A 26,930-nucleotide genomic window follows, 5' to 3' on the forward strand; every position below is an offset into this window, starting at 1 on the left:
CATGTATGTAATCAAGGTGTTTAAATAAATTAAAAAAAAAAAAGATATGGGCCGGGTAGGTGGCGCTGGAGGTAAGGTGTCTGCCTTGCAAGCGCTAGCCAAGGAAGGACCTCGGTTCGATCCCCCGGCGTCCCATATGGTCCTCCCAAGCCAGGGGCGATTTCTGAGCACATAGCCAGGAGTAACCCCTGAGCATCAAACGGGTGTGGCCCAAAAACCAAAAAAAAAAAAAAAAAAAAAAAAAAAAAAAAAAAAAAAAAAAGATATAAAGACCTTTACTCAGAGGAAAAAAAAAGAACTATAAAAAAATATCTATTCTTTCAGATGCCAATTTTTTTGAATTGTTTACTGTTGAGCAAGGGAAGGTCTTTCTTTTCTTAGTGTCTATCAGTATAAGTACAGTCTTGCTCATAAAGTAGTTCATCTGCTTAAAGCAAATATTTTTATCTATATGAGCTTTTATTGGGTAGCACACCTGAAGATATTTAGGCGTTACTCCTGGCTCTGCCCTTAGGAATTACTCCTAAGGTACTTGGGGGACCATATGGGATGCCAGAGATTGAACTCCTAGTTGGTTGTGTAAAAGGCAAGTCCTCTATCCCTAATAAACTTTTAATCATGTTTAACAGAACATTTTTTTATATTGAAATTGAATGAGTTTTTGGAGAATGGTTAAACTGACTCAGGTGCTAAAGGTGTTGTGAGTGTAGCATTTGTACTTGTTAGGCAAATGTGACTATGACAGCAGGAGATACATTCTGAAACAGAGACACTAGCCCATCCTGGAAAGGCTAGCCTGCTCTTAGGCAAGCCTGCACATACATGAAGTCCTCATTTGTAACTCATGTTCCTGTGTCTGCTTCAGAACTTGTAAGGGCCATTGTTGACTAAACATTTGGATTATCTTCAAAATGTAATCATAGTGTTTCAGATGTGTTTTCCCCTCATAAATCAGTATGAGGGACACAAAATTGAAGTACGTTGTCAGGTAAATGTAGGTTAAATTTCCTGTCTAGATTACAGTTTTTTATTTTTCCTGGTTCACACCCACTGATGATGCCTTTCTTATTTCTAATTGACCTTATTGAACCCAAGATATTTGGTACAAGTTCCACCTATCAAGGAAAGTGATATTTAACTTTGTCATAGCTTTGGAAAAGAAACCAACTTCTTGGTCTTAGGTCAAAATCCAATTTCCTAACATTTTCTTAAAAGCACTTTTATTTATATTTGTTTCCTTATTGTCTTGCTCCTCTTGTTAGCAAGAGACGCTCACTTGAATCCCAGGAAAGTGAGTTGGATTAGTTCCTTGTGACTTTTAAAATAAATTTCCAAACCTACATAAATAAGGAAGTACTTTGTTCATGAAGCCTAGAGATTTCATCTTAACAATGAGTGACCCTTCTCATCTGTTTGTGTATGGAGGTGGAATTCTCCTGTTCCATGAGAGATGTGTTTGGTGACTTTTTCTCTATGACTTTATATATTCATTTAGTTGTCATCCCTATCAGATCTCTCTTTTTTCATAATATTTGGAATATACAGTGTGTTTATAGTTTTTGGAAACTTTATGTCTCTTGTTTTGTTTCATAGCACTGGAATTAATACAAATTCATTTCATTTGCAATTCTTAGGGAGTTATGGGGATACAGTGTTAAAATTTGTGCAAAGCTCATGCTATACCTTATTTAATTATTAAAATATTCCTCAGGGATAGGTAGTATGTCTATTTTTTCAGCTGAATAATCAGGTCAAGTGGTATTAAGTATGTTGCCTAAGGTTACATTGGTAATGGCTGAGAATGGGAGCAAGAATTTTTTTTAACAACATGTGCCTACTCAAAATTATAATAAAAATGAGTCTTATTTTTGTTTTAGATAATTTCAGCCCCTCTAAGTATGCTATATCAGAATTCTTTTCAGGTAGAGTGAGGAGTAATATGGATGTCCTTGAATATTTGCAGATAAATCATTTTATTTGAAATTTTAATATTTAAATTTGGAGTTGGATTAAAATGTTTTGACAAGTAAGTTTTCTGTGTTAAGTATATAAAAGTAGAGTATTAAAACTCCTAGTAATATTTCACAAAGAAATGAAAGGATGCTGAATTTTAACCAGTTAAGATTGCATTCTTATTACTAAAAAGAACCTGTCAACTATAATTCTTATCAGCAGCTTCCCTAAAATAGTCTTTCCTTTTTTAAATTTATTTTATTTAAACTTTGATTTACAAAGGATATTCATATTGAGTTTTAGGAATACCATGGTTCAGCACCAATCATACCATGTCAACTTCCTCCCACCAGAGTCCCCATGTTCCCTCCTGTAACCTTCCCCTAGTCTGTCACCTAGACAGGCACATTTTAAAGGTTGGCTGTTGAAGTTTGAGTCTCATGATTTCCATGTTGTTGGTTCTGTGGTTTAGTTTAGATATTTATCTGTACCATCCTGTAAAGGCATTTCTCTAACTGCACTCACCACTCTATTGTAAGCTTCATATCATGGACCGGTCCTTCCAGCCCTCATCTCTATCTGGGTATTATTACTATAATGTCTTTTCAAATACAATATTTAAAATAAAAAAAAAAACAAGTAAAGGTAAATCAACAAACTTACCAGCATTTCTTTTTTCTTTTCCCCTCTTTTTGGGTTTCTTCTGGCTCTATGCTCAGAAATCGCACCTGGCTTGGTGGACCATATGGGACTCCAGGGGATAGAACCAAGGTCCATCCTAGGTTAGCACGTGCAAGGCAAACACCCTACCACTTGTGCCACTGCTCGGCCCCTACTTACCAGTATTTCAATGGGAACTATGGGCCTGTTTTTGGGTAGCATTGGTTTTGAGGAACTCTGTCTGAAATTGAGACAAAGAGTCAAGAGACAGGGAGAAGGAGGGGAGTCGGAGAGTGCAATGCACATTCCACACTGACAGGAGTGGTGGCAAAAAATCTTGGTGGGCTAAATAAGTTTCTTTGGCTAGCTATATATGGCATGTGGGCCATAGTTGAGGACCCCTGCATTAATGCATTGTGTTTTAAGGACTTTAAAATGGACCCTGTAGATATATCCTTCTGGTTTGAACTCTCAGGAGGATGAATGAGCATTTGTGTACAGGATAGCTGCAAGATGGAGAATGAGGGGCCCGGAGAGATAGCACAGTGGTGTTTTCCTTGCAAGCAGCCGATCCAGGACCTAAGGTGGTTGGTTCGAATCCCAGTGTCCCATATGGTCCCCCGTGCCTGCCAATAGCTATTTCTGAGCAGACAGCCAGGAGTGACCCCTGAGCACTGCCGGGTGTGGCCCAAAAACCAAAAAAAAAAAAAAATGGAGAATGAGTTTTCAAGATCAACTTTGGGGATGTGCTGACTTACTAGACTTACCCAGAGAGCTGGGTAAAAATTCTAGCTGTTGATTATGGTTATCTAAATAGAGGTCTTTATTTTAAAAAGATTAAAGGTATTTGAATTTACAGACTTAAAGTGGTGAACACCAAAATCTTGGATATTAATATAGCTCAATGAACATTTTGATGGGGAGCAGGGAGATACTGCAAAGAGCTGGTATGCTTTGCATGGGCTAGCCCAGGGTTTAATTCCTGGTACTGGAGGACCCTGAGCATTACTGGGAAAACTTTCCCTGAAAAGTACCATATATGGTCCCTAGATAAAAATATGAATGTGGAGCTGAACTAGTAGTACAGTAGTAGGGCATTTGTCTTGCACTCAGCCAACCTGACAGCCAAGCACTGCCTGGCTTAATTTCTGAGTACAGAGTCAGTAATTCACTGGGTGTGGCGCAAAATTAAAAAGTGTTCTGATGATTGTTGCTACTATTTCAGAACTCTTTTGTCATTTGAAGGTGTAAATGAGTAAGTTACAGACATTATTTACTGATTGATCCTTTACTTATTAATACACATGAACAGACACAAATATATTCTATAACACCAAGACCCTTGATAATTTTGCCTCTAATTTTATAAAACAACAAATCAAATAATAGAAAACTCAGATTGCAACAAACAATTCAAATGCAACAAAACTCAAAATTGAGATCTTGAAAATAATAAGCAGGATATAAAAAGTCTGAGCACCCAGTTTCAATATGCGTAGTGGGTTTTTAGCATCACCAAGTAATTCATGAGACTTTCACTTAGTATTTTATATTGAATTTAGTTCTGGCACTATATGCTCAGAGATTGAATAAGATTCCACAAGATGACTGATCTCTTCTATCAGATATTCTTGAGCCCATATTGTTATCTGTGCCTGATGGTAATAGTCATAGGTTCCTATGGATTATTTTGCTAATGTGACTTAGCAAACTTAGAAATTATTTACCTACTAAGTTTCTGGTTTATTACAAAAGGATTAAATTCAGGACAATTTAGATGGAAGAGATGTACACTTCAAGCTATGTGGAAGTAGTATTGAGTTTTGAAATCCTTTTCATGTGTGTCACTGGCCCCGAATCTCTGTGTGTACCAACTCAGAAACCCTCCAAACCTGGAATTTTTAGTAGAAATTTCATTATATATAACCATTGGCAAAATAATTGACTATTGGTAATGGATTCAACCTTCTAGCCCCTTTCACCTCCCCAGAAATCAAAGAACAAGACCAAAAGTTCCAATCCTTTAATTTTGGCTGGTTTCGACAACTTCTTTTTTTTTAATATAATTTTTATTTTGATCATAGTGGCTTACATATTGTTGACAATAATATTTTAGGCACATATTTACATAAAATCAGGGGGATTCCCATCACCGATTTGTCCTCCCTACACCCCCCGTTCTCGTCCTACCTCCCATATCCTCCTCCCTCACCCCCAGGGCTGCTAGAATATGTGGTCCTCTCTGTTCCTAGCTTACTACTTAGTAGTCTTACACCTGTTTGGTTTTGGTACCTCCCTTATTTCCCCCTCTAACTGGGAGGCAGGACTAGATAGTTCAAGTTATGTGGTTTTGTTTGAAGAGGAGAAAAGTAATAAACTGGGGTAAAAATCAAATACGCCGAAAATGGGCAGATTCCTTCATTGGTTTGAGAGATGAAGGGGAAAAAGAAGGTGAAACACCCCAACAGTACAAAAAGAAGTGTTAAATAAAATATCCAGTGAGCACTCAAACAATAAAGATAAGCACCACAAAAAAACCATGGTCTTGAGATAAAAAACATGGCAGAGCACATAAAGAAAGTAAAGAAGAAAATGGAGACAACAACTTCAATAACCACACCAAAACAAAGAAATCGATAAAAAGTAGATAGGTAAATAAATAAATGTTTTCATTGACAACAACTTCTATCTTTATTATTTATTATTATTTGTAGTAATAGTAGTATTTTAATAAATTTTTATTGAGACTAATATGAATTACAAGACTTTTAAAGTTATATTAAGGTACATTGTGACAGTGAATTAGGGCCATTCTCATCACCATTGTTGACCTCCCTCCATCCTAGTTACCAGCATGAATCCCTTACCTTCATTCTTAGCCCCTTGGACTGCTAGTGGACTGCTTGTGTAACAGGTTCCTTTTGTGTTTAGCTTGTTATAGTTTGGATCTCTTGATTCTGTTGTCATTGACTTTGGCTTGGGTATTTAGATCTGCCTTAATTTTTTTTCCTACTCAATCCTCCTGAGACCACTTGGCCCGTGGGTCCCATCCACTTTTTTCCTTTCTTTTTCAATTTGTAGTATTTGTAGAAATATGAGGCTGAACAAAATGATCCAACTTCTGTGCTTCTATGAAAAAGGTAGGAACTCCTATCTAGAGGATATAAATAAAATTAAAAGAAAAAAAGGGGCAAAGGAAGATGTGGCAAGATTTTTTTTTTAATTAAAAAATTTTTTTTTGCATAGGCTCAGTAAATGTTGGGGGAAATTAGAAAGGAAATTCCCTTGGCCTAAGATATACAGAATGTCTTCACTATGAAATATATTGTCATAAGACACTATAGGCCTCCAGGCTTCAGGCATCTTGATTGTTCAATCCCAAGGTCTTTATGGTTTCAGGAGAAGTTCTGCTCAGTTGTAGTTATCGAAGTTAGTCTCCTATCACTAGACATCTTGGTTCTTGCACAAATCCTAAGATAAAGCCTAGGATAAAGTCTTTCTTTATGGTCCAAGGAAAAGTTCTGTTCAGTCGTGGTTGTTGTAGTAAGTCTTTAACCTCAACAGAATTTTGATGGGAGGGGAATAATTTTGAATAACAAAATATCTGGCTCACCATTGTAATTATTAAAAGGTATTGGGAATTGGGGACAAGAGACTAAAAAAGTTGCACAGATTGCTCTGGAAATTACAAAGATTTTGGAAGCTGTGAGGCAGTATCTGTGAATAATTACCATATATACATACACACACACACATATATCTTTCAATGACTTAATATGTAGTTTTGACATAATACCACAGTATATTTCTTGGAAAATCAAAAAAACCACTATCAAGGAATCAGTTTTAGATTATTTTGATCCTACATTAAAAATTATTTTAGGGGACCAGAGTACAGCAGGTAAGGTGTTTGCCTTGCACATGGCTGACCTGGGTTCAATCCCTATAACCCCATAAGTTCCCCTGAGTCTTCCAGGAATAATTCCTGAGTGCAGAACCAGGAGTAACCCCCACCCCAGTAAAGCTGGGAGACCAAAAATAAAAAAAATTTACTTCAAAATGACACATCCTCCCATCTCTCTTTGATTTACAAGATAATTTTCTCAAGACTTTTCGAACCATGGTGAGTTTTCTAAAGGAAGATTTATTTGTGGGAGGGAGAGAAATATCTTTAAGTCTTACCAGATCCCCTTCCTAAGAGTACTGAAATCTTAAATCTTAAAACAAACAAAAGGAAATTAGCATTCAAATAGGAAATCATTCTGCTTTGAAGAAAGTCTTTTTATAAATTACATAGAACTCAAGTTCTTTTAATTGAAGATTTAGGACTCTAGGAATACTATAAATACCTCTTGATATTAATATGGTAATGGATAAAGTTGCCTTGAAATGCTCTGAACACATCCTACTATTTCTTTTACCTACACGAGGATACATAATTAACTTTTGGCAAACATAACAAGTAGGTGACAGTCAGAGATAGAATTTCTAATAATTTATTTTTCACTCCATGCTATACAGCACTTTGTCACTATTATATCTGTCTATACCTTGAATGTCCTTCACTGAATAATAGCTGCATAATATATTGACAATGACATCTTAAACTGCAGCAGCACTTGAAAATAATATTCACTAAATCTCAATTTATCTGCAGACAAATGGCCCTTTCACATAATTAAAAGTATATCTGGAAAGAGAGGGCATTTTATCTTCTAACTTTTTCAGTTATTTAGTACACCCTTTTGTTACTCAATATCTCACCTGCAGCTTTCTCTTTTATCTTCTAGTGACACTGCTTTGTACTACTAACCCCATGTATCATAAATATAATTGAGGCATTAGCATTACCTTATCTTTTCTAATATTACTGCTTCCCAAATACTTGGAGAATAGGTACGTGGATATTATAGAGCTTGAGTGGGGTGGGATCTTAATATATAAATGGAGACTTGCTGTAATTCTCTTGAGTAGAGTTTCATTGGGATGTAAGAGCTAAAAAAAATGTGCTAATGCCTCTATTTCCCCTGAGTTTGTACCATTGGTAGCCTAGTCTAGAAGAAAGTTCTTTTCTGTGGGAAAGAGAGATCCCAAACAGTACCTGGGGATCCTTGGGTTACTCCTGTCAAAATTTAACTAACAACTGTGCAGTTAAAAGCTTGGAAGTAGAATGCTTGTCTCAAATACAGGCAGGGGATGGGAGAGGAGAGAAATAGGGGTCATTGTTAGTGGGAATGTTGCACTGGTGAAGGAGGATGTTCTTTTTATGACTGAAACTCAATTACAATCATGTTTGTAATCATAGTGTTTAAATAAATATATTATTAAAAATAGCTTGGACTCAGTAGTGGTGGGGAAGGAGTACCAGGGTTAGAATCAGTGGTGCTGGAGGTGGGGAGCATAAGGTTTTGGAGGATTGTGCAAAGTGTATACATGTTCCAGTCTTTGAGCTATATCCCTGGCTCCAGAGGAAAGTTCTTGATGAATGTGGTTGGGCAGAAATGTGATTCTTAATTTAAATTGCATTTGTCTTCATAAGTAGTTTGATATTTTTTTTTGATAGGGGTTGGGGTAGATAGTTGGGTCACACTGGTTCTATGCTCAGGAGTAACTATTGGCTATGCTCAGATGACTATATGTTTCTCAAGATCAAACCTGGGCCAGTTGTTCACATAGCAGATGTTTTAATCCTTGTACTACCTCTCCAGCTCCCATCTTCAGTCAGTCTTTATCTTGAATTGAGCCATAGGTGAATTGAATAGCTATAGGACTATTTCTTTAGGAGTATCAATTTGTACCATTAGAACCTTCTTCTCAACAGAATAGTCTCACTCATCTGTGGGATTTAAGAAAAATAAAATACAATATGGTAATAATACCCAGAGACAATAGAGATGAGGGCTAGAAGGACCGACCCATGATATGAAGCTTACCACAAAGAGTGGTGAGTACAGTTAGAGAAATTAGTGTAGACTAACAACTATCATGACAATGGTAATGAGTGAGAGAAATAGAATGCCAATCTTGAATATAGGCAGAAGGTGAGAGAGGAGGGGAAGGAGGACATTGGTGGTGGGAAGGTTGCATTGATGAAAGGGGTGTCCTTTTTTATAACTGAAATCCAACTACAAACATGTTTGTAATCATGGAGCTTAAATAATGATATTATATAAAATATTTCTTATTAGGAAGCAAGAAAAAATAAGCCTCTCAGGTAGTTCTAATGTTTCTTTTACTTTTGAAAAGTGATTTAGGCTAAAGTCTCAGATGTTCATTTTCTTCATAGATATTTGTTCAGTTTGTCTTCGTCTCCATCAGCTCCATCTCTAGTCCATTCTTCTAGTTGGAATTCCTGCAAAACCTAAGAGGACGGGTAGGATTTACATAAGTGCCAAGTAAGGATGGGGGTAACATTACTTTTGAACTTCCAAATAGAATAAAAAGTGTGTTATGTTGAAACTGGAGTCATTCTTGAATTGAGTATTTGAGGCAGTTAGGATGAAGTTGGATAGAAGAGAAATTTCCTGTAACCTCTCTGTTTTGGGCTAGTCAAAATAGTATTCAACAGATTCATGACATTAAAAAGATAAACAATGATGAATATGAGGAAATCTACATAATAGAATGAGGATGACATAATTCATTGCTAAGAAAAAGCTGAGTATTTTGAGTTAAGGAATGGGAAATGGGCCAAGGGCTTTCTATAATAGGTTATTTCCAGAGATGATAATAAATTTGTTTTGGATCCCACTTTTCATTTCATTAAGGGGGTTGTAAGGTTTTTTTCCAACTTTGAGAGGCTTCAATGGACTTTAGCTTGATGTAATATGCATGTGAAAGGGATACATGTTGGAGTGCCTGATCCTAACATCTTTACTGGTGTGGATTGGGAAGTATTTAATTAGATATGTGTAGGAAATAAGGGAAATGAGAGATTTTAAACAGGAAACATGTGGTGAAAGGCTTCTTGCAGAGAAAAATATTGAGCTTTGTGATACAGAAAATGAGGGTCAGGAAAGATCATCTTAAAAGCTGGAGATTATGGTTGGTGTTCAGGGTCTCAAGACTGGGGGTTTAATGATTTCACTGAGGGGTAGTTAGAGGGTACCTACATAGAGAATGAACTGACAATGAATCTTTTAGAAAGATTCAACTTAAGGTGACATGAAACTATTTGAAAAGAAATGCCCACATTGTATTGGAAAGCAGAGACATCAATGAACTTGTGTGAGTAGCTAGGGCAGGGTTAAAAATTTGTGTCATCATTGCCTTTTTGGTTTTTACTATCTATCCCATTCCTCATGATTCATTCTTTTGTACTTTAATGCTTCTATGTTATTTATGTTAATAATAAGCCTCATTTATCTTGCAGATAGCTTTCTGTTAGACTGCCATGAAATCTTCAAACTTATTTTTCTGGGTGACAAATAAATGATTATAAGGCCATGGCTTGTCACAGTCTTATAACTGTAGACAAATTTGTTGATTGCTGTGAGTTAAGTACCTTAAGATGAACGTTTCACAGGTACTAATAGCAAAGCAGCACAATCAATTGCAGAACATTTGAATTTGTGAGTCATAGCTAAACGTAAGTCAGAGATTCTCTTACTATACCATTATAAAACGATGCTTTATCATTGTTATTCTGTGGTCAGAATGTTTAATAGAAAGGAATGATGGTTGTGATACTGATAGCAATAGGTAATGCATTTTTGATTTTTTAAAATTTCTTTCGTAGCATATAGCACATTGTTAACTCATGAGGTCACATATTGAGGCTTTGTAGTTGCTGAGACGAGCTGTAAAAAGAAAGAAAATCTTCATTTTTAAAGCCTCTGCTAGAGTTGGAAGGAAGCAAAACCTTTTTTTTGATAATTTGTACCGTATGAGGAGTTTGGATTCCTACTGTAATGGCAGACCCTTGCCAAGCTGTTGCATTGTGTAATTACAAGGCAAAGAGACCATAGATCTTGAGTTGAGGCATAGTTTTTCCTGGGATACTTACAGGATGCAGCGGCGTTCTTCCTGGGTCATCTTTCATCCCAAGAATCCTGGCAAAGTGAAGTGACCATACAAAGTGGCATTGCGTGTTTAGATAACAGAGTAATGATATTACAGAAACTTTAGATGTCTTAGGACTAGTGAACTGTATTGACATTTTTAGTGTTCACTTTTGTTGGTATACTGCTATTTTATTCTCTGAATTCATCATCCTGCTTTTAAGCCTTTGTTGACTACATATAGCAACTAATGCTAATGGAAGGAAAATGTGGTAAGAATATTGGAACAAAGAGTTATCTGGGAGGACAGAGAAAATGGTGAGTGAACTCAGCTTAATAAGACACAGCTCTCATGTGTGAGAGAGAGGCTGGTACTCAGAAGTTAGACTTGTGAAGTTCATAGAGCTAGAGTATGGGCCTGAAGCAAGCATCTAAGACTCTGATTCCTAGTTCAGTGGCCTTTTGTGAGTGCATGTATCCTGTAGGAGTTTAGCAGTAGCATTGCAAAAGTGTTTCTGCCTTTCCATTTTGTACTCTGCTGTAGATGATACCTACCCCAGAGCTTCTCTGTACTATTTGGCTTTGAAATAAGTCATTCTAGTTTCCTTGACTCATAAAAATGTCTGCTGGGTTGACTAGGAAGTCTCCCTTGGACCTAAAGAATAGCTCCATCTCTAATCATATTTAGTCTTGATGGGAAGAGTGGAAACATTCCCCATTTTTTTGTTTTTAAACACACACCCTACCTTCCCAAAGACTGTTTGAATAGCCAAATTCACACTAGATTCATAGCAGAAAAAAAAGAATAATTTTGTATACATGGAGAATCTGTACAGAAATAAGAATTCCAAAGTCTGTGGATGTAGAGTGAGGGTGTATATTCTGAACTAAGGGGTTGCTAACTAACTATGTAGGGACTCACATGATGACAAAAGGGTGATTGGTAGAATACAAATACCAGATGCTTAGTAACTAGTAATGTCATGTAATTAGCAATATTTGCTCTGCCATGTCTCTCTGATAAAATGGTTATTTTTGCTAATAATTCTAATTTGGGGCAAAACCTTTACTTTTCATTTCTTTGCATGCTTTTTTTTTTTTAAAGAAGCTTGGGTCTTGCCTGGTGGTCCTGAGGGCCTACTCCTGGTTCTATGCTCAGGGATAACTCCTGGCAAGACTTGGGGGAACCACTTTGGTTTAAACCTAGATTAGCTGCATACAACCCAGATTTTACCTGTAGTAATACCTCTCTGGTCTAGTTTTTATTCTTTGCTGTCTGTGACACTGAAAGTGATTCCACCTGCTGGAAGCGTATGAAATATTAGGGGGAGTAGAATAGCTGCTTCCAGCATCCTGAGGAGGCTGCAGTTATGGGTTATAATGTTGGGGTATAGGAGATGGGATATGAGGATGATTTCTCTATTCACTTAAAGAAAATAGGGTTTGCAGGTTGTATGTTGGTTGATTTTATTTTCTAAAAAGGGTATGGTTGGCTAGATAAGTTTAGGCACCTCTGTTCTAAGTAGTTCAGGAAGTGATAAATTTAAAAATCTTTTCATGTAGACTAGGGCCTTTCTAGTCTACATGTCACAATGACATATTTTGAGTGGGCCTGTTCTGAGTATCATAAGAGGACTAGATTTTAGTATATTGTGCTTTTCCATTAAAAGCAGAAAAGCACCATACACCACAAAAGCACCAATGGGAGAGTAAATGAACTAGAAAGGAGTCTATAGTTAATCCCATGACAATATACTCCAAGGGTGGAGAAACCTTGTATCTCTTAGGCCAAGGGCATTCTTTTTCGAATGACTCCAATGTTTACTGTGCCTATGCAGGAAGGGAGAAAAAAAAGAGAGAGAGACAAAAAGCACAAAATAATCCTTTTCTTAAAATCTATCTAGCTTTTGTCAATTGCTTTGATTTGGTGTGGATATTGAACTGGTTGTCTCCATTTTTATTTATTTATTTTTTCTTTCTTCTTTTCTCTTCTTCTGTTTTGTGCTCTGTCATGTTTTTTTATCTCAAGCCCATGGCAAGTATGTGGTGCCTATCTTTATTGCTGTAGTGCTCACTGGATATTTTATTCGGTACTTCTTTGTATAGTGATGTGGTGTTCCACCTTCTTTTTCCCCTTCGTCTCTCAAACCGAGGATGAGAGCTCTAGAAGATCTCTGCCCATTTGCGGCAGATTTGATTTTTACCCCATTTTATTACATTTCTCTTCTTCAAACAAAACCACATTGCCTTAACTATCTAGTCCCGCCTCCCAATTAGAGGGGGATATAATGGAGGTACCATGACCAAACAGTTGAAAGATCACTAAGTAGTAAGCTAGGCACAGAGGTGACCACTCATTCTAGCAACCTCTGGGGGTGAGGGTGGAGGCTATGGGAGGCAGGACAGGAGCGGAGGTGGAGGGAGAACAATTCAGTGGTGGGAATTCCCCTGATTCAATGTTAATATGTACCTAAAATATTGCTGTTAATGATATGTAAGCCACTATGATTAAAATAAAAATTATATAAAAAACAAGAACACCCCTTTTCACTAGTGTAACATTCCCACCAGCAATACCCCATCCCCCGCACTTTCCGGCCTGTATTTGAAACAAGCTTTCTACTTCCCTCGCTCATTGGCATTGTTATGATAGGCCTCAGTGCAGTTATTTATGTAACTGCACTTACTCTTTGTGATGAGCTTCATATGGTGAGCTGATCCTTCAGGCACTCATCTCTGGGAATTATTTCAATAATGTCTTTTATTTTTTAAACCCCATAGATGAGTGAGACTATTCTCTGTGTGTGTCTCTCTACCTCTGACTTATTTCACTCAGCATGATAGAATCCATGTACATCCATGTATAGGAAATTTTCATGACTTCATCTTTCCTGATGGCTACATAATGTTCCATTGTGTATGTTTACCACAGTTTCTTTAGCCATTCATCTTCTGAAGGGCATCTTCATTGTTTCCAGAGTCTGGCTATTGTAAATAGTGTTGCAATGAATACAGGTGTGAGAAAGAGAAAAAAATTTTGTACCTAAGCGAAGTTTGATACGCATATTATTAATATTTATTAATAAGTTATATTAATGCACAGGCACGTATCATATAGAAATCAAAAATCAAATTTTAAAATAAAACTTGATAATGAAATTAGTAATAAATGATGTTATAGACAGTAACACATGTATACACACATATATTTTGTGAAGTATAGATACATTGAAATAATAGTAAATATATGAGAAATTCTAAGACAGTCTTTCTGATTGACAAGTTAATTGTTTAGTCCACAAAATTTCTTTGACTAAAGAATTGATTACTTTTGGAAAAAATATAAAAATGTCCAAAAAAGCTTCTCTTATTCTTATTTTTGTTGTTAGTCTTGATTAGACTTATTTCATCTTATTTCCTGTGGAAACAATTAGTTCAAAGTAAGGTATGCTATTTAGTTTTGACATTTCAGTTTTAGTTTTTATTTTGACCATACACCACAGTGCTTAAGGCTTACTCTTGTTCTGCCCTCAGGGGTCATCCCTGCAAGGCTCAAGGAGCTGTCTGAGTAGCTGGTGAATGAACCTGGGTTGGCCACATACAAGGAAAGCACTGCCTTCTGTAAAATCTCTCCAGTATTTAATATTTATTTACTGAGTTAATATTGACCCAAAAGTCCATATATAGACTCAAAATGTCTATATATTGTAGGGTACAATGTTATCTCACCATGCTTACCACCAAAGTGCCAGTATCTCTCCCCTAAGGTTCCCTGGATCCTTTCAACATTTTCTCATACCTCCCCATCCTCAGTTCAGTGTCTAAGGGTCAGTGTTCACTGGCCATTTTCACCTCCCTTTCTTTGTTCCTTTTTTTTTTTTTTTTTTTTTTGGTTTTTGGGCCACACCTGGCAGTGCTCAGGGGTTACTCCTGGCTATCTGCTCAGAAATAGCTCCTGGCAGGCACGGGAGACCATATGGGACACCGGGATTCGAACCAACCACCTTTGGTCCAGGATTGGCTGCTTGCAAGGCAAATGCCGCTGTGCTATCTCTCCGGGCCTTGTTTCTTTGTTTATGACCTGTGAATGTCAGTATTTTTTTCCTTCTAATTTATTCAGCTTATCATGCAATATTCCTGTTCTCTTGTTCTGCTTTAAACCACGTCTTTTAAGCCAAATCTTGATTGGCCAATGTTTCCAGGGGTGGGGAAAACGAGCATAACTTGGAGGAGGGGCTAGAAAAATCCATGCTGCTTTCCACCTCTGGGACCCTCCTGATTCCTATTCATGCCAATAAATTACCATGTGGTAATATTTATTTCTTTTTGTTGATGTGGTTTATTGCATTAGTTGATTTTCACAGGTTAAACTGTTCTTGCATTACTAAAATGAATCCTACTTAGCCATGATAAATGATTCTCTCAGTGTATTGTTGAATTTGATTTGCCAAGATTTTTTTTTTTTTTGTATTTTTGGGTCACATCCGATGATGCTCAGGGGTTACTCCTGTCTATATGCTCAGAAATCGCCCCTGTCTTTGGGCAACCATATGGGATGCCAGGAATCAAACCCTGGTTTGTCTTAGGTCAGTTGCATGCAAGGCAAAAGCCCTACCACTGTGCTATCGCTCTGGCCCCAGATTTGCTAAGATATTTTTGAGGGCTTTTGTATCTGTGTTGTTTATAAGATCCTTGGTCTATAGTTTTTATTTTCTGCCCTATTCTGGTTTTGGGATCCTCTAATTCTTATTTTTATTTTAATGACAATGACAGTTTTGAGAGGAAGTGCTCAGATGTAGATGTAGACTCACCACTGAGATTTGTTTAGTGTTCTCTTGTGATTGAACTGAAACTTTTTGTTATTAGAAGACCAAAAAATTAAAATGACACTTTTAATCACATCAGATTGAAGATGCATATGGTCAACATGACTGATAGATAATTGTCAATCATGAGAAAAATGTCATCTGGACTAAGTAGTGCTTGTCAAATTTCTCCACTGAAAGTGACTGTCATTCAGTCCTCTGACCCAACATTCACATGTTCAGCACAAATTGAAGAACTGGAAAATAATCTTTTTTTTTCTTTTTTTTTTTTTGGTTTTGGGTCATACCCAGCAGCGCCCAGGGGTTACTTCTGGCTCTATGCTCAGAAATCACTCCTGGCAGGCTCGGGGGACCATATGGGATGCCAGAATTTGAACCACCAACCTTTTGCATGAAAGGCAAATGCCTTACCTCCATGCTATCTCTCCGATCCCTGGAAAAGAATCTTAAAAGTTCTAGATACAGGGGCCTGAGAGATAGCATAGTGATAGGGCATTTGCCTTGCAGGCAGTCAATCCAGGAAGGATGGTGGTTTGAATTCTGACATATCATATGGTCCCCCGTGCCTGCCAGGAGCGATTCCTGAGCATAGAGCCAGGAGTAACCCCTGAGCACTGCCAGGTGTGATTCCCAAACCCCTTGCAAAAAGAACCACAAAAAATTCCAGACACAAAAATTTTTAAGCAGTTCCAAAGAGTAGATGTCTTAAAAAAAACACAACAATGTTGATGTGAGTCACAACAAAGTGTCAGTTTGAACTTTTTACTTTGTATTATAAAAACATATTTTTGGCTTTTTCCACTCTAAAGAAGCCAGTGTTCTCTATTGAACACTCCTCCTGTCTCTCCCACCTCTCCCTTTATAACTCTTAAGTTTCTTTTCATAAAAATATTTTCCTTCCCTCAAGAAATGTCTTAAGACTGATTTCATAATTTAAGGTTAAAGAAACACACCCAAAATAGGTTGGGGAGGAGGGAGATGGGGAATATTGATGGCAGGAAAGTTACACTAGTGAAGGGTGGTGTACATTCAACGACTGAACCAATTATGAAGATTTTTGTAATTGGGGTGCTTAAATAAATAAATAATTATTATTTTAATTTTTTATTGAGACCAATGTGAGTTAAAAGTCTTTCAAAGTTGTATTTAAGGTACATAGTGAGCATAGAGCCAGGAGTAACCCCTGAGCACTGCGGGTGTGACCCAAACACCAAAAAAAAAAAAAAAAAGAATAGATAGATGAAAAATATATGAAAAGAAAGAAGAAAAAAAAACAAAGAAAAATTAGGTAAATAAACTGGGCCAGCACATCAGATATAAAGGTTTTCCAATTTTTAGGGACTTCATCATTGGCAGGGGTGAACTTTGCTAAATTTTAGGATAAACATAATTTTCATGTCTAGAGTGCTAAGCAATATGATAGTGAGCACTATAAGAAAAGTCTATCCTGTGTAGTATCCTCCCCCATGTCTTGTGGTTTGAGGTTCCTTTCCTGAAAGTTAACTGACAGCATGGGCATTGGTAACATTGTTTGAACTGATGCAGGAGAAAAGAAGTAAAATCACAAAATAAATACATAAAAAAGAAAAACATAAAATTAAAAAAAGATAAGGGATAATCGTAATTTGCAAAAACATACTCAATGAGTGGGACCTGCAACGTAAGTTTCTGGTGTGCAGTCACCTAGTTCAGTGGTCTCCCTGGTTATAAGCTTTAGATCATAGTAGAAGACATAATTATGGAGTATTTTATCAAACTATTATCATAATGGTTACTGTATATGGAGCTTAGTATGTTAGACCACTGAATTGCAGAATTAGGGTGTCCATTCTATATCTCCATGAATCTTGGCATTGGAGGAGGACGTGGGACAAGGGAAGCAGGCCTAAATAAATTATTAATAAAAAAAGAACAACTGTAATCTGTGTGTACATATATAAAATATGTATTTATATATTTACTTTATAATTAATATATAATTACAATTTAATTTAAAAAACATAACAAACATCAAACCCTAAAATACGTTTTTTATTTGTTTATTTAATGAACATGGTCAATTCTTACCTATATAACCAGGGCTCTTGTGCTGTTGTAGCCAGTAAATATTAAAATGGGGTTGTGTTTTATTATTAGTGGAAAGATTATAATGTCTCCCTTGGGCTCTTAGAGTAAGCACCTTGGGAGTTGAATTTAGTGGGTAGTCACAACTCATTTCTTAGGTATGAAATTGTCAGCCAGTTTTTGTGACGAGCGGGGGACTCATTATTTCCCTCTAGTGGTCAACTTTATAATCTTCAATTCTAGTTAAAAGGAGCTAAGTAGAAAACCTGATTTGTTGCAACCCTCACCATAATTTTTCTTAATATGTTATATTGATGCTAAAAGTACCTGGCTACTGACTCTTATTGACTCTTTTCTTTCAATTAACGAATTTTAATTAAGCCACTGTTTCAAGGTGGTAATGGAAACAATTAAGGTTGTTAGTGATGGTAATAGTATTCAAGATAGGTTTACTAGCTACTCTAATGCTAAGTACCTTAGTGACCATTTGATTTTAGTGAGGGAATTGAATTTGGTCTCCTGGAACTGTCTAATCAGTGCTTTTAGAGCAAGTGCATATTCCAGATAAACTTGAAAACTACAGAGCTCTCTGCTTTCTTAGAGAATCCTCAAAGCATTGCTTATCTTCCTTCATAGATAAAATTTTATTTTCTATTGCTGAAATGGCCTTTTAAAGACCTCTGCATTATCATTTTTTATTTTTACCATAGTTTCATTTGATGTAGCATTTTTTAGAAGATTTTATGTGTGGGTAATTTTAAGAGCTCAACTCATCTATCCAGAATTTGAGACTAGTTTTATAGTAATCTTAATGGAAATTGTGACTTTACATAGTATGTGATTTTTAATAGACAAATACATTAAATATTTGTCAGTTTTGATTCCAATACCTGAAGTTTTCTTTAACTGAAATCCAACAGGGATAACATTCAGGAGAGGTATTCAATCCATATGAAATCTGTGAATTTCTTAAGATATACTCTAAATTTGGACCATCGCAAATTCAAGAAGTTCAATCTTCTAAGTATTATTTCAGTTCAGAAATAACAACAAAGGAATTTGTGCTTATTGCATAAGCATTTTCTGTATCTTTTTGTAATATTGCTGCATGTGGTGTTATATAGGTATACTTAAAAGTTGTTATATCTACTTTTTAATAGAATGATAAAATGTTGAGGTGACCTCTCTATTATTGTTCATGCAGCTACATCTGATACACTGGAACTCCACTCTATTCAGCAGTATTGATGAAGCCGTAGGGAAGCCACATGGAATTGCCATCATCGCTCTTTTTGTTCAGGTACATGACATCTGTTAATGATCTGCTTTCCAGGAATGTTTATTTCTGATTCAGTGTGTAGACCTCTTTTTTTTTTTTTTTTTTTTTTTGCTCTTTCAATGGTGTGACTAAGAAATGACATGATGCACCTTTATAGAAAATACTTTAATTTAAGAAATTAAAAAAGTCTCCATCTTTGTGGGCCAGTCAGTAACACTACTTATTGGTCAAAATTATTAATTTACTTATTAGAATTTTTTATTTAAAGTAATGTTTGTTCAGGGTCTTCGGAGAAATTATTTAGAAAATGTTTCTTGATGGTAAAGTTCATTTTTGTAAGTGAAAAAGAATTTTAGAAAATATTTTTGGACTTGGACTTGCTACAAAAATCCAAAAAAAAATCAATAATATAATTATGTGGTCAATTTTTAAACTTGTTATTAATAATTTTCATTCCCAAAGTGATTTGAAGTCTGATAAGATAAGACTGGTAAAGACCTTGGTGGCTATAATAAATATAAAGATTATATCTGAGGTTTGTGATAGGAAAGAATATTACATAAATTCAGTCAGGAATGCCAAAGCAAAACATAATATATATATATTTTTTACTCTCTTCACTCTGGGGAAGGCCATATTCTCTTTAGTGAAAAAACTCTTTATACCCTTCATTTTCCAAGTAAATTTATTGTACTTCCCAAATAAAAATTAATCCAGAATCCAGCGATATGGCTCAGTGATAAAGCATATACATTAAATACATGAGACCTGGTTTTTATTCCTCCAGTAACACATGCATGCAGGCATGTACATGTGTAAACACCTATTCAGACACACAAACCTGGCTCTTGAGGTGTTGTTTTTTTTTTTAACTTTATAACATTATCTTCTGGAGATTTTAAAATATTAAGAGATGGAAGAAACCTTGGAAAATTGACAGGAATGATCAGAAAGACTAAGTCATTGTCACAGGGAAACTTACTGCCGCTGTCAAGACCAGAGCCATTATTTTAAGTCTTTGAAGTACTGGGCTAGCTCTCGAATATATTGAATTAGAGTAGTAATCTTTGCATGGAGTCTTTAGTAATTTAATTTTTCCAAACAGCAATTAAACTTACTTTTGGAGGACACATATTTCCAAAGCCTAAATCATCCCAAGGGTCTCAAACTCGCGGCCTGCGGACCGTTTACGGCCCTCCGTACAACATTTTGTGGCCCATGGCTGGCATTCAACTATCGCAGTATTCGCGATTATTTGCTTACTGAATAATCGCAATAAGAATCGCATTAGTAAGAAAAAAATTGCATTAAACATTCGCATACCCCGAGCAGTTCCGTTCGATTTCTTTCTTACTAATGCGATTTTTATTGCGAATATTCGGTAAGCGAATAATCGTGAATACTTTGCACCTAGTGCAGATGTCATTTCCACTGCTCCTGTCCGCTCTCCCTTGCATTATCAGAGGCCTAAGGGAGAGAAGGGAGAGAAGTTTATTACATAATTAGATTTTGTCATACCTTCATCATGACTTCATCAAAGCCTGCAGTGAAGAGAAAGATTGATGATGAGCACAGACAATTTCAGGAAAAGTGGGAGACGCAGTATTTCTTTGTTGAGCACAGGGGCATCCCCACATGTCTTATTTGCTCAGAGAAAGTTGTAGTGCACAAGGAATACAACTTGAAATGACATTATTCAACTAAACATGCTGAGGAATGTGAAAATATTAAGGAAATGAGAGAGTCAAGTGAGTTGCCAGTCTTAAAGCATGTCTAATGAGGCAACAAGATTTCTTCAAGAAAGCAACCAAAGAGAATGTTGCATCAGTCGAAGCTAGTTACATGGTTAGTGAGATGATTGCTAAGGCAGGGAAACCATTCACAGAAGGAGAGTTTGTTCAAAAATGCTTGTTACAGTCTGCAAGTATTATCTGTTCAGAAAAGAAAGGTCAGTTTAGCAAAATCAGCCTTTCTGCCAACACTGTGGCAGAGCGCATTTCTGATATGTCAAGTGACAGTTATCATCAACTGTGTGAGAAAGCCAAATGTTTTGATTCATACTCAGTTGCTCTTGACGAGGACACAGATATAACAGACACTGCACAGCTCACAATTTATGTCCGTGGAGTTGATCGCAATTTTGAATTGACAGAGGAGCTGCTCACAATAATCCCAATGCATGGCCAGACCACCGCTAATGAGATATTTTGGCATCTGTGTGATGCCACTGAGAATGCAGATTTGCTATGGAAGAGGTTTGTTGGAATAATAACTGATGGAGTGCCATCGATGACAGGGAGGAAAAATGGACTGGTGGCACTTGTTCAAAAGAACTTGAAGAGGAGGGTGTAGAGAAGGCCATTACTCTTCACTGTATTATCTATCAGCAGGCCCTTTGCAGTAAATGCCTGCCATGTGACAATGTGATGTCTGTTGTTGTGAAATGCATCAACCAAATCAGATCCAGGGGTTTAAAGCACAGGAGGTTCCGTGCTTTTTTTAGAGGAAATGGAATCAGAATATGGAGATGTGCTTTATTTCACCGTGGTACGTTGGCTCAGCAGGGGAAATGTCCTGAAAAGATTTTTTGAGTTGAGAGAAGAAGTGAAAGCCTTCATGGAGAAGGATAGGAATGCTGTTTCTGAGTTGAGTGATCACAAATGGCTCATGGACTTAGCTTTTCTTGTTGACATCACTCATAAGCTGAATGTACTAAAGAAGATGTTACAAGGCCTGGGGCAGCTTATCAGTGCTGCCTATGACAATGTGAGAACATTCTCCACAAAACTTGTGTTATGGAAATCCCAGCTCTCTCAGACAAACCTGTGCCATTTCCCAGCATGCAAGGAACTTGTGGATAAAGGCATACCATTCAGTGGTGAGAAATATGTTGATGCTATTTTTAAGCTAGAGAAGGAATTTGATCACAGATTTGCAGTCTTCAAAAAGCACAGAGCCACTTTCCAAATTTTTGTGGACCCCTTTTCCTTTGATGTGCAAGATGCTCCTCTTGTGCTTCAAATGGAGCTCATTGACCTGCAGTGCAACTCTGATCTCAAAGCCAAGTTCAGGGAGATTAGTAAAAAAGCAGACATGCATGAGCAATTTTTGGGAGAATTGCCCCCCAGCTTCCCTGAGCTTTCCCGAATGTTCAAGCGCACTATGTGCCTTTTTGGGAGCACATATTTGTGTGAAAAGTTATTCTCCACATTGAACTTTAATAAGTCAAAGTACAGGTCTAGACTTAATGATGATCATTTTTAAGCCATACTGAGGGTCTGAACTGCTTCCTCTCTAAAGCCAAATGTGGTTCAGATTTGTGAGAAGAAGCACTGTCAAGTCTCTGGCAGCAAGGAATAGGCAAAAGATGCCATGTTCAGACGAACTGTTCATGATATTCACTCAATGTTCTATTCATGTTCAGAAGAAATATTTAAAACTGTTAATAATGATGTTTGAGGACTGTTTTTTTTTTGTGAAATCCCTTATGCGGCCCTGCCTCACCCCGACTTTGCCTCCCAGGTAAATTGCATTTGAGACTGCTGCTATAAACTAATTCTTCTTGTTGTTATATAGTTTGAGACTTTTGATATTCATAAACAATCTTAAAATTATGCCATTAAAGTTTTACACAAATCTTTACAGTTTAAAAATAGTTTTATTCTCACTGTATATACTAAACAAATTTTTTCACAAGGAAAATTTATTCTATTTTACAACTGTTTTTATGAAATAGATAATAGTATGAAATTTCAAAATGTTTAAATATTTGAGATTCAAGAGAGATTATACAGAGGGTAGGACACTTGTGTTGAATGTTGTTGACTTGGATTTATCCCTACTATTGTATATGGTTCCCTGAGCACCTCCAAGAGTAAGACCATAATGGAGAGGCAGGAGTATCTCTAGAGCATTTCTGGGTGTGGACCCCAAAACAAGAAAATTATTAAATACAGATACCTTAAAATATCTCTATTCTTTTTGCTTGCAAAAATTAATAAAACATCTAAACTTGAAATGTGGCAATAAAGCTAGGAGACAATATTATTTCATTAGAAAAGAATAATAATGATAAACAGAATAATACAAAACTGTATCAAGAGAAGGAAACTGAATATGTTAGCTTTATGCTTGAATTTGGTGCTCAGACATATTTTTATATTTCCAAGACATATTTTTGCATATAAAGGTGACATGAGCGAGCATTGAAACCCTTGTAATGAGCATGTTAGTTTCCAGAAACAAGCTTGACATTTCTAGACAAGAGAAGACTTGAGAATTTGCACATTTGTTCTCAGTTTCCTAAAGTTTATTGTGAGGAAAAAAATAATTATGCCCAATCTGTGAGAACAAAATTTATGAAACTAAGAACTAATGAGAAATGTGTGTAAAAGAGAGGAGAGGGACTGAGGGCATTCATAGGCCTCACATTTAGATTAAAGGATTGGTAAATGGGAAAATAAGGTCACAGCAGTGGGCAAAACTTCCCCTTGAAGAACCTCAATTTTAGAAAGACAAGAGCCAGAAAGATGGGACGGGTGTAAGGGGATTTCATTGGGCACTGTCAACCCAGTTCAATTCTCTAGCACCACATATGATCCTCTAGCATGTTCACGATTGATTCCTAGGCACAGAAACAGGAGTAAGATTGAGCTCAGCTGGGTGTGCCCACAATGACTCTTCCACAAAATAGAAAAGACAGGCATATTGGGTAAGAACTAATATTGAAACACAGAAAAATATGTCTTGTTTTATTGGAAATGTGGATGCTGGATTCAATTGTGAAAAAACCCAAGATGGGGAGTAGATTGGATAAATAAAATGAGGACATTCCTGATATTGAGCATCATAGCATTTCACAGGACAGTGTATTTGGGATTATTTTCTCACATAAGAGAGCAGAGAATTAGAGAAAATTACTACTAATGTGCCCTCTTTCTCCCCCACAAATGATGTGAGAATCTCAATGAGGGGCTATGGAGAGAGTTCAAAGTGGTAGAGCATGTGCCTGGCATGTGTAAAGCCCCATGTGTAAGATATCATGTGGTGTCTGAGCACTGCGATGTGTAATCCTTACCCCTCATCATTGCTGAACCACTGGCCAGGCATTACCAGGAGTGTCTCTGTTTCTCTTCCACCAATACCACTAGGGGGGAGACTCCTATTGACAAAAGAAGCTCAGGAATAGCAGTGTGTTGAGTGGCACCCACCCAGCAGCCCATATGGAACCCAGCAAAAGGCACAAAGCAGCATTGTGTTGAGTAGTGTGTTGAGTAGTGACCTCCCCAAGGCCCAGATGGGACACAGTAAGAGCTGCACCATAAAAAGATCACAGCCACACCATTTCTATCCTAAACCATGGGAATAGCCTCTACTCAATGGCCCCTCAGCACAACACATAATGTAAAGAACATAATGAGAAACAGTGCAGAACACCACCATGCTTAGAAAATGAAGATAGTTGATATGCAGATCCAAACAGTACTGGCCATCTATATAGCGTCCAAAAAAGACGTTAGAGAGGAAATATGTAGGATGTCAAAGAACTCAAAGAAACCATGGAATGAGTTGAATGAACCTCACACAGGAATCAAGAGGATATCAAAGTAAAAACGAGAAAACTTAAAACTAAAATAACAGAACTGAAAAACTTAGCAGGCAAAATGAAAACTTCACTGGAAAGCCTCACTTGTAGGGTAACAGTTGCTAAGGACAGAATCAGTGACTAGAAGATGACCTGTTTAAAAAATTCATATAACAGAAAGAAGAGTTTGGAAAAGAGTCTTAAAAAATTCATATAACAGAAAGAAGAGTTTGGAAAAGAGTCTTAAAACAAATGATCAGATGATAGAAAAAGTCTTCAAAGAATGTAAACAGATAAAAAACCAGAAGTTTCCGATAAATTTAGTAGAAACAACATAAGAATTTTTGGAGTCACAGAGGCCCAGGAAGAAAATCGCCATGAAGAATCAAGAGTCAAGCACATCATTGCAAAGAAGCTCCCAAAGCTAAAATCTTGCATGCCTGAAGAATACCAGTTAAAAGAGATACAAAGAAAAACACACATGGCACATCCTAGTTACAATGATGAACAAACACCACAGATAGGAATAGAATACTGAAGGCAGCAAGATTAGAAATAAAAATACAAAAATTAAAAGGAAAATTACATAAAAAGGAGCATTCTTAAGATTTACAGTAGACTTGAGTGAAATAAGCCAGAGGGAGACAGATAAACACAGAATAGTCTCACTCATCTATGACTTTTAAGAAAAATAAAAGACATTTTTGCAATAATTCTCAGAGACAAAAGAGAGGAGGGCTGGAAGGTCTAGCTCATGACATGAAGCTCACCACAGAGTGATGAGTGCAGTTAGAGAAATAATTACATTGAGAACTATCACAACAAAGTGAAACAATGAGGAAAATAGAAAGCCTGTCTAGAGTACAGGCAGGGGTGGGGTGGGGAGGAGGGAGATTCAGGACATTGGTGATGGGAATGTTGCACTGGTGAAGGGTGTTCTTTATATGACTGAAACCAACTACAATTATATCTGTAATCAAGGTGTTTAAATAAAGACATTAATAAAAAAAGATTTGCAGCAAATTTGTCGCAAGCAACCCTCAAGGCCTAGAGAAAATGGCGGATATAGTGACAGGACTCAATAAAATGAATGCTTTGCCAAGAATAATTTACCCAGCCAGACTTTCATTTCAGGTTTGAAGGAAGGATTTACATCTTACCAGATAAACAACAGCTCAGAAAATTTACAGACACAATACCAACTTTAAAATAATTGAAAGTTCTACTTTAAGGCAAGGCAGACCCAATAAACATACAAACTACAAAAAGATGACACTAAATCCCATGACAATCATCTCTCTCAAAGTTAATGGAATAAACACATTAATTGAGAGACATAGTGGCAAAATAGATTTAAAAAAAGTTGAATCCAACATTGTGCTGCCTACAAGATACACATCTTAATAGTTAGAGCAAACATAGACTCAAGGTCAAAGATGAAAGAAAAAGCATTCAAGCAAAGAACTCTCTTAAAAAGGCTGAGGAGGTCATAATATCAGATGACACAGAATTAAGACTAAAAAGTTATAAAGTACAGAGCTGGACATTTCTTTTTTTTTTTTTTTGAGTTTTATATATTTTTTATTTAAATATCGTGGTTTCAAGTTTCTTTTTTTTTTTTTCTTTCTGGTTTTTGGGCCACACACGGTGGTGCTCAGGACTTACTCTTGGCTATCTGCCCAGAAATAGCTCCTGGCAGGCATGGAGCACCATATGGGATGCCGGGATTTGAACCAACCACCTTAGGTCTTGAATTGGCTGCTTGCAAGGCAAATGCTGCTGTGCTATCTCTCAGGCCCCGGTTTCAAGTTTCTTTATACGATAGTGTCTTTTTCATGATCAAATTGTTCATGACTGAGTATCAATCATTCAGTGTATTATAACCTTCATCAGTGCACATTTCATGAGAACAGTGTCAACATTTTCCCTCTCAACCTCTCTGATGTCCTTTTATCTTTTACTTTCCATCCCTGTACAGCCTTTGGGGCAGGCATATTACTTTCACTCTTTGTCTCTCTCATTTCTTTTTTGACATTGTGGTTTCCACTAGTATTAATGAAGGTGTGCCATATATGTCCATTTTATACCCTTTCTACTCTAACAGCACTCTACACTTTGTGGCAAGTTTTCTAACATGGACTGGTCATCATAATCCTCATCTCTGTTGTCTCTGAGTATTATTACCATACTATTTTTTATTTTTCTCATATCCCACAAATAAGAGAGACTATTATAAGTCTATCCCCTCTCTCTCTGAATCATTTCACTCAGCACAATACTCTCATGTATATTCATGTATAAGCAAATCTAATGAATTTATTTTTTCTATATAGTTAATATAATATATAGTAATATATAATATATACAGTAATATCTATATAGTAATCCATTATGTAGATGCACCACAGTGTCTTTAGCTACTCATTTGTTGTTGGGCACCTGGATGGCTTCAATATTCTGGCTATTGTAAATAGTGCTGCGATGAACATAGGAGTGGTGAGAACATTTTTGTATTGTGTTTTTGAGTTCCTAAAGTCATCATTAGGAATGGTATTGTTGGATCA

General features: G+C 36.6%; 1 protein-coding gene across 1 annotated transcript in view; it reads left to right on the forward strand.

Moving 5' to 3' along the window:
- CA8 (carbonic anhydrase 8) overlaps window positions 1–26,930 on the forward strand; it is a 92,021-nt gene that overhangs the window by 40,551 nt on the left and 24,540 nt on the right. The window contains exon 4 of the mRNA XM_049781966.1: window positions 18,708–18,803. Coding sequence (XP_049637923.1) covers window positions 18,708–18,803 — 96 coding nt within the window. The remainder of the gene's footprint in view (window positions 1–18,707; window positions 18,804–26,930) is intronic.

This window comes from Suncus etruscus, chromosome 10 (assembly GCF_024139225.1).
Source record: "Suncus etruscus isolate mSunEtr1 chromosome 10, mSunEtr1.pri.cur, whole genome shotgun sequence".
Lineage (NCBI taxonomy): Eukaryota > Metazoa > Chordata > Mammalia > Eulipotyphla > Soricidae > Suncus > Suncus etruscus.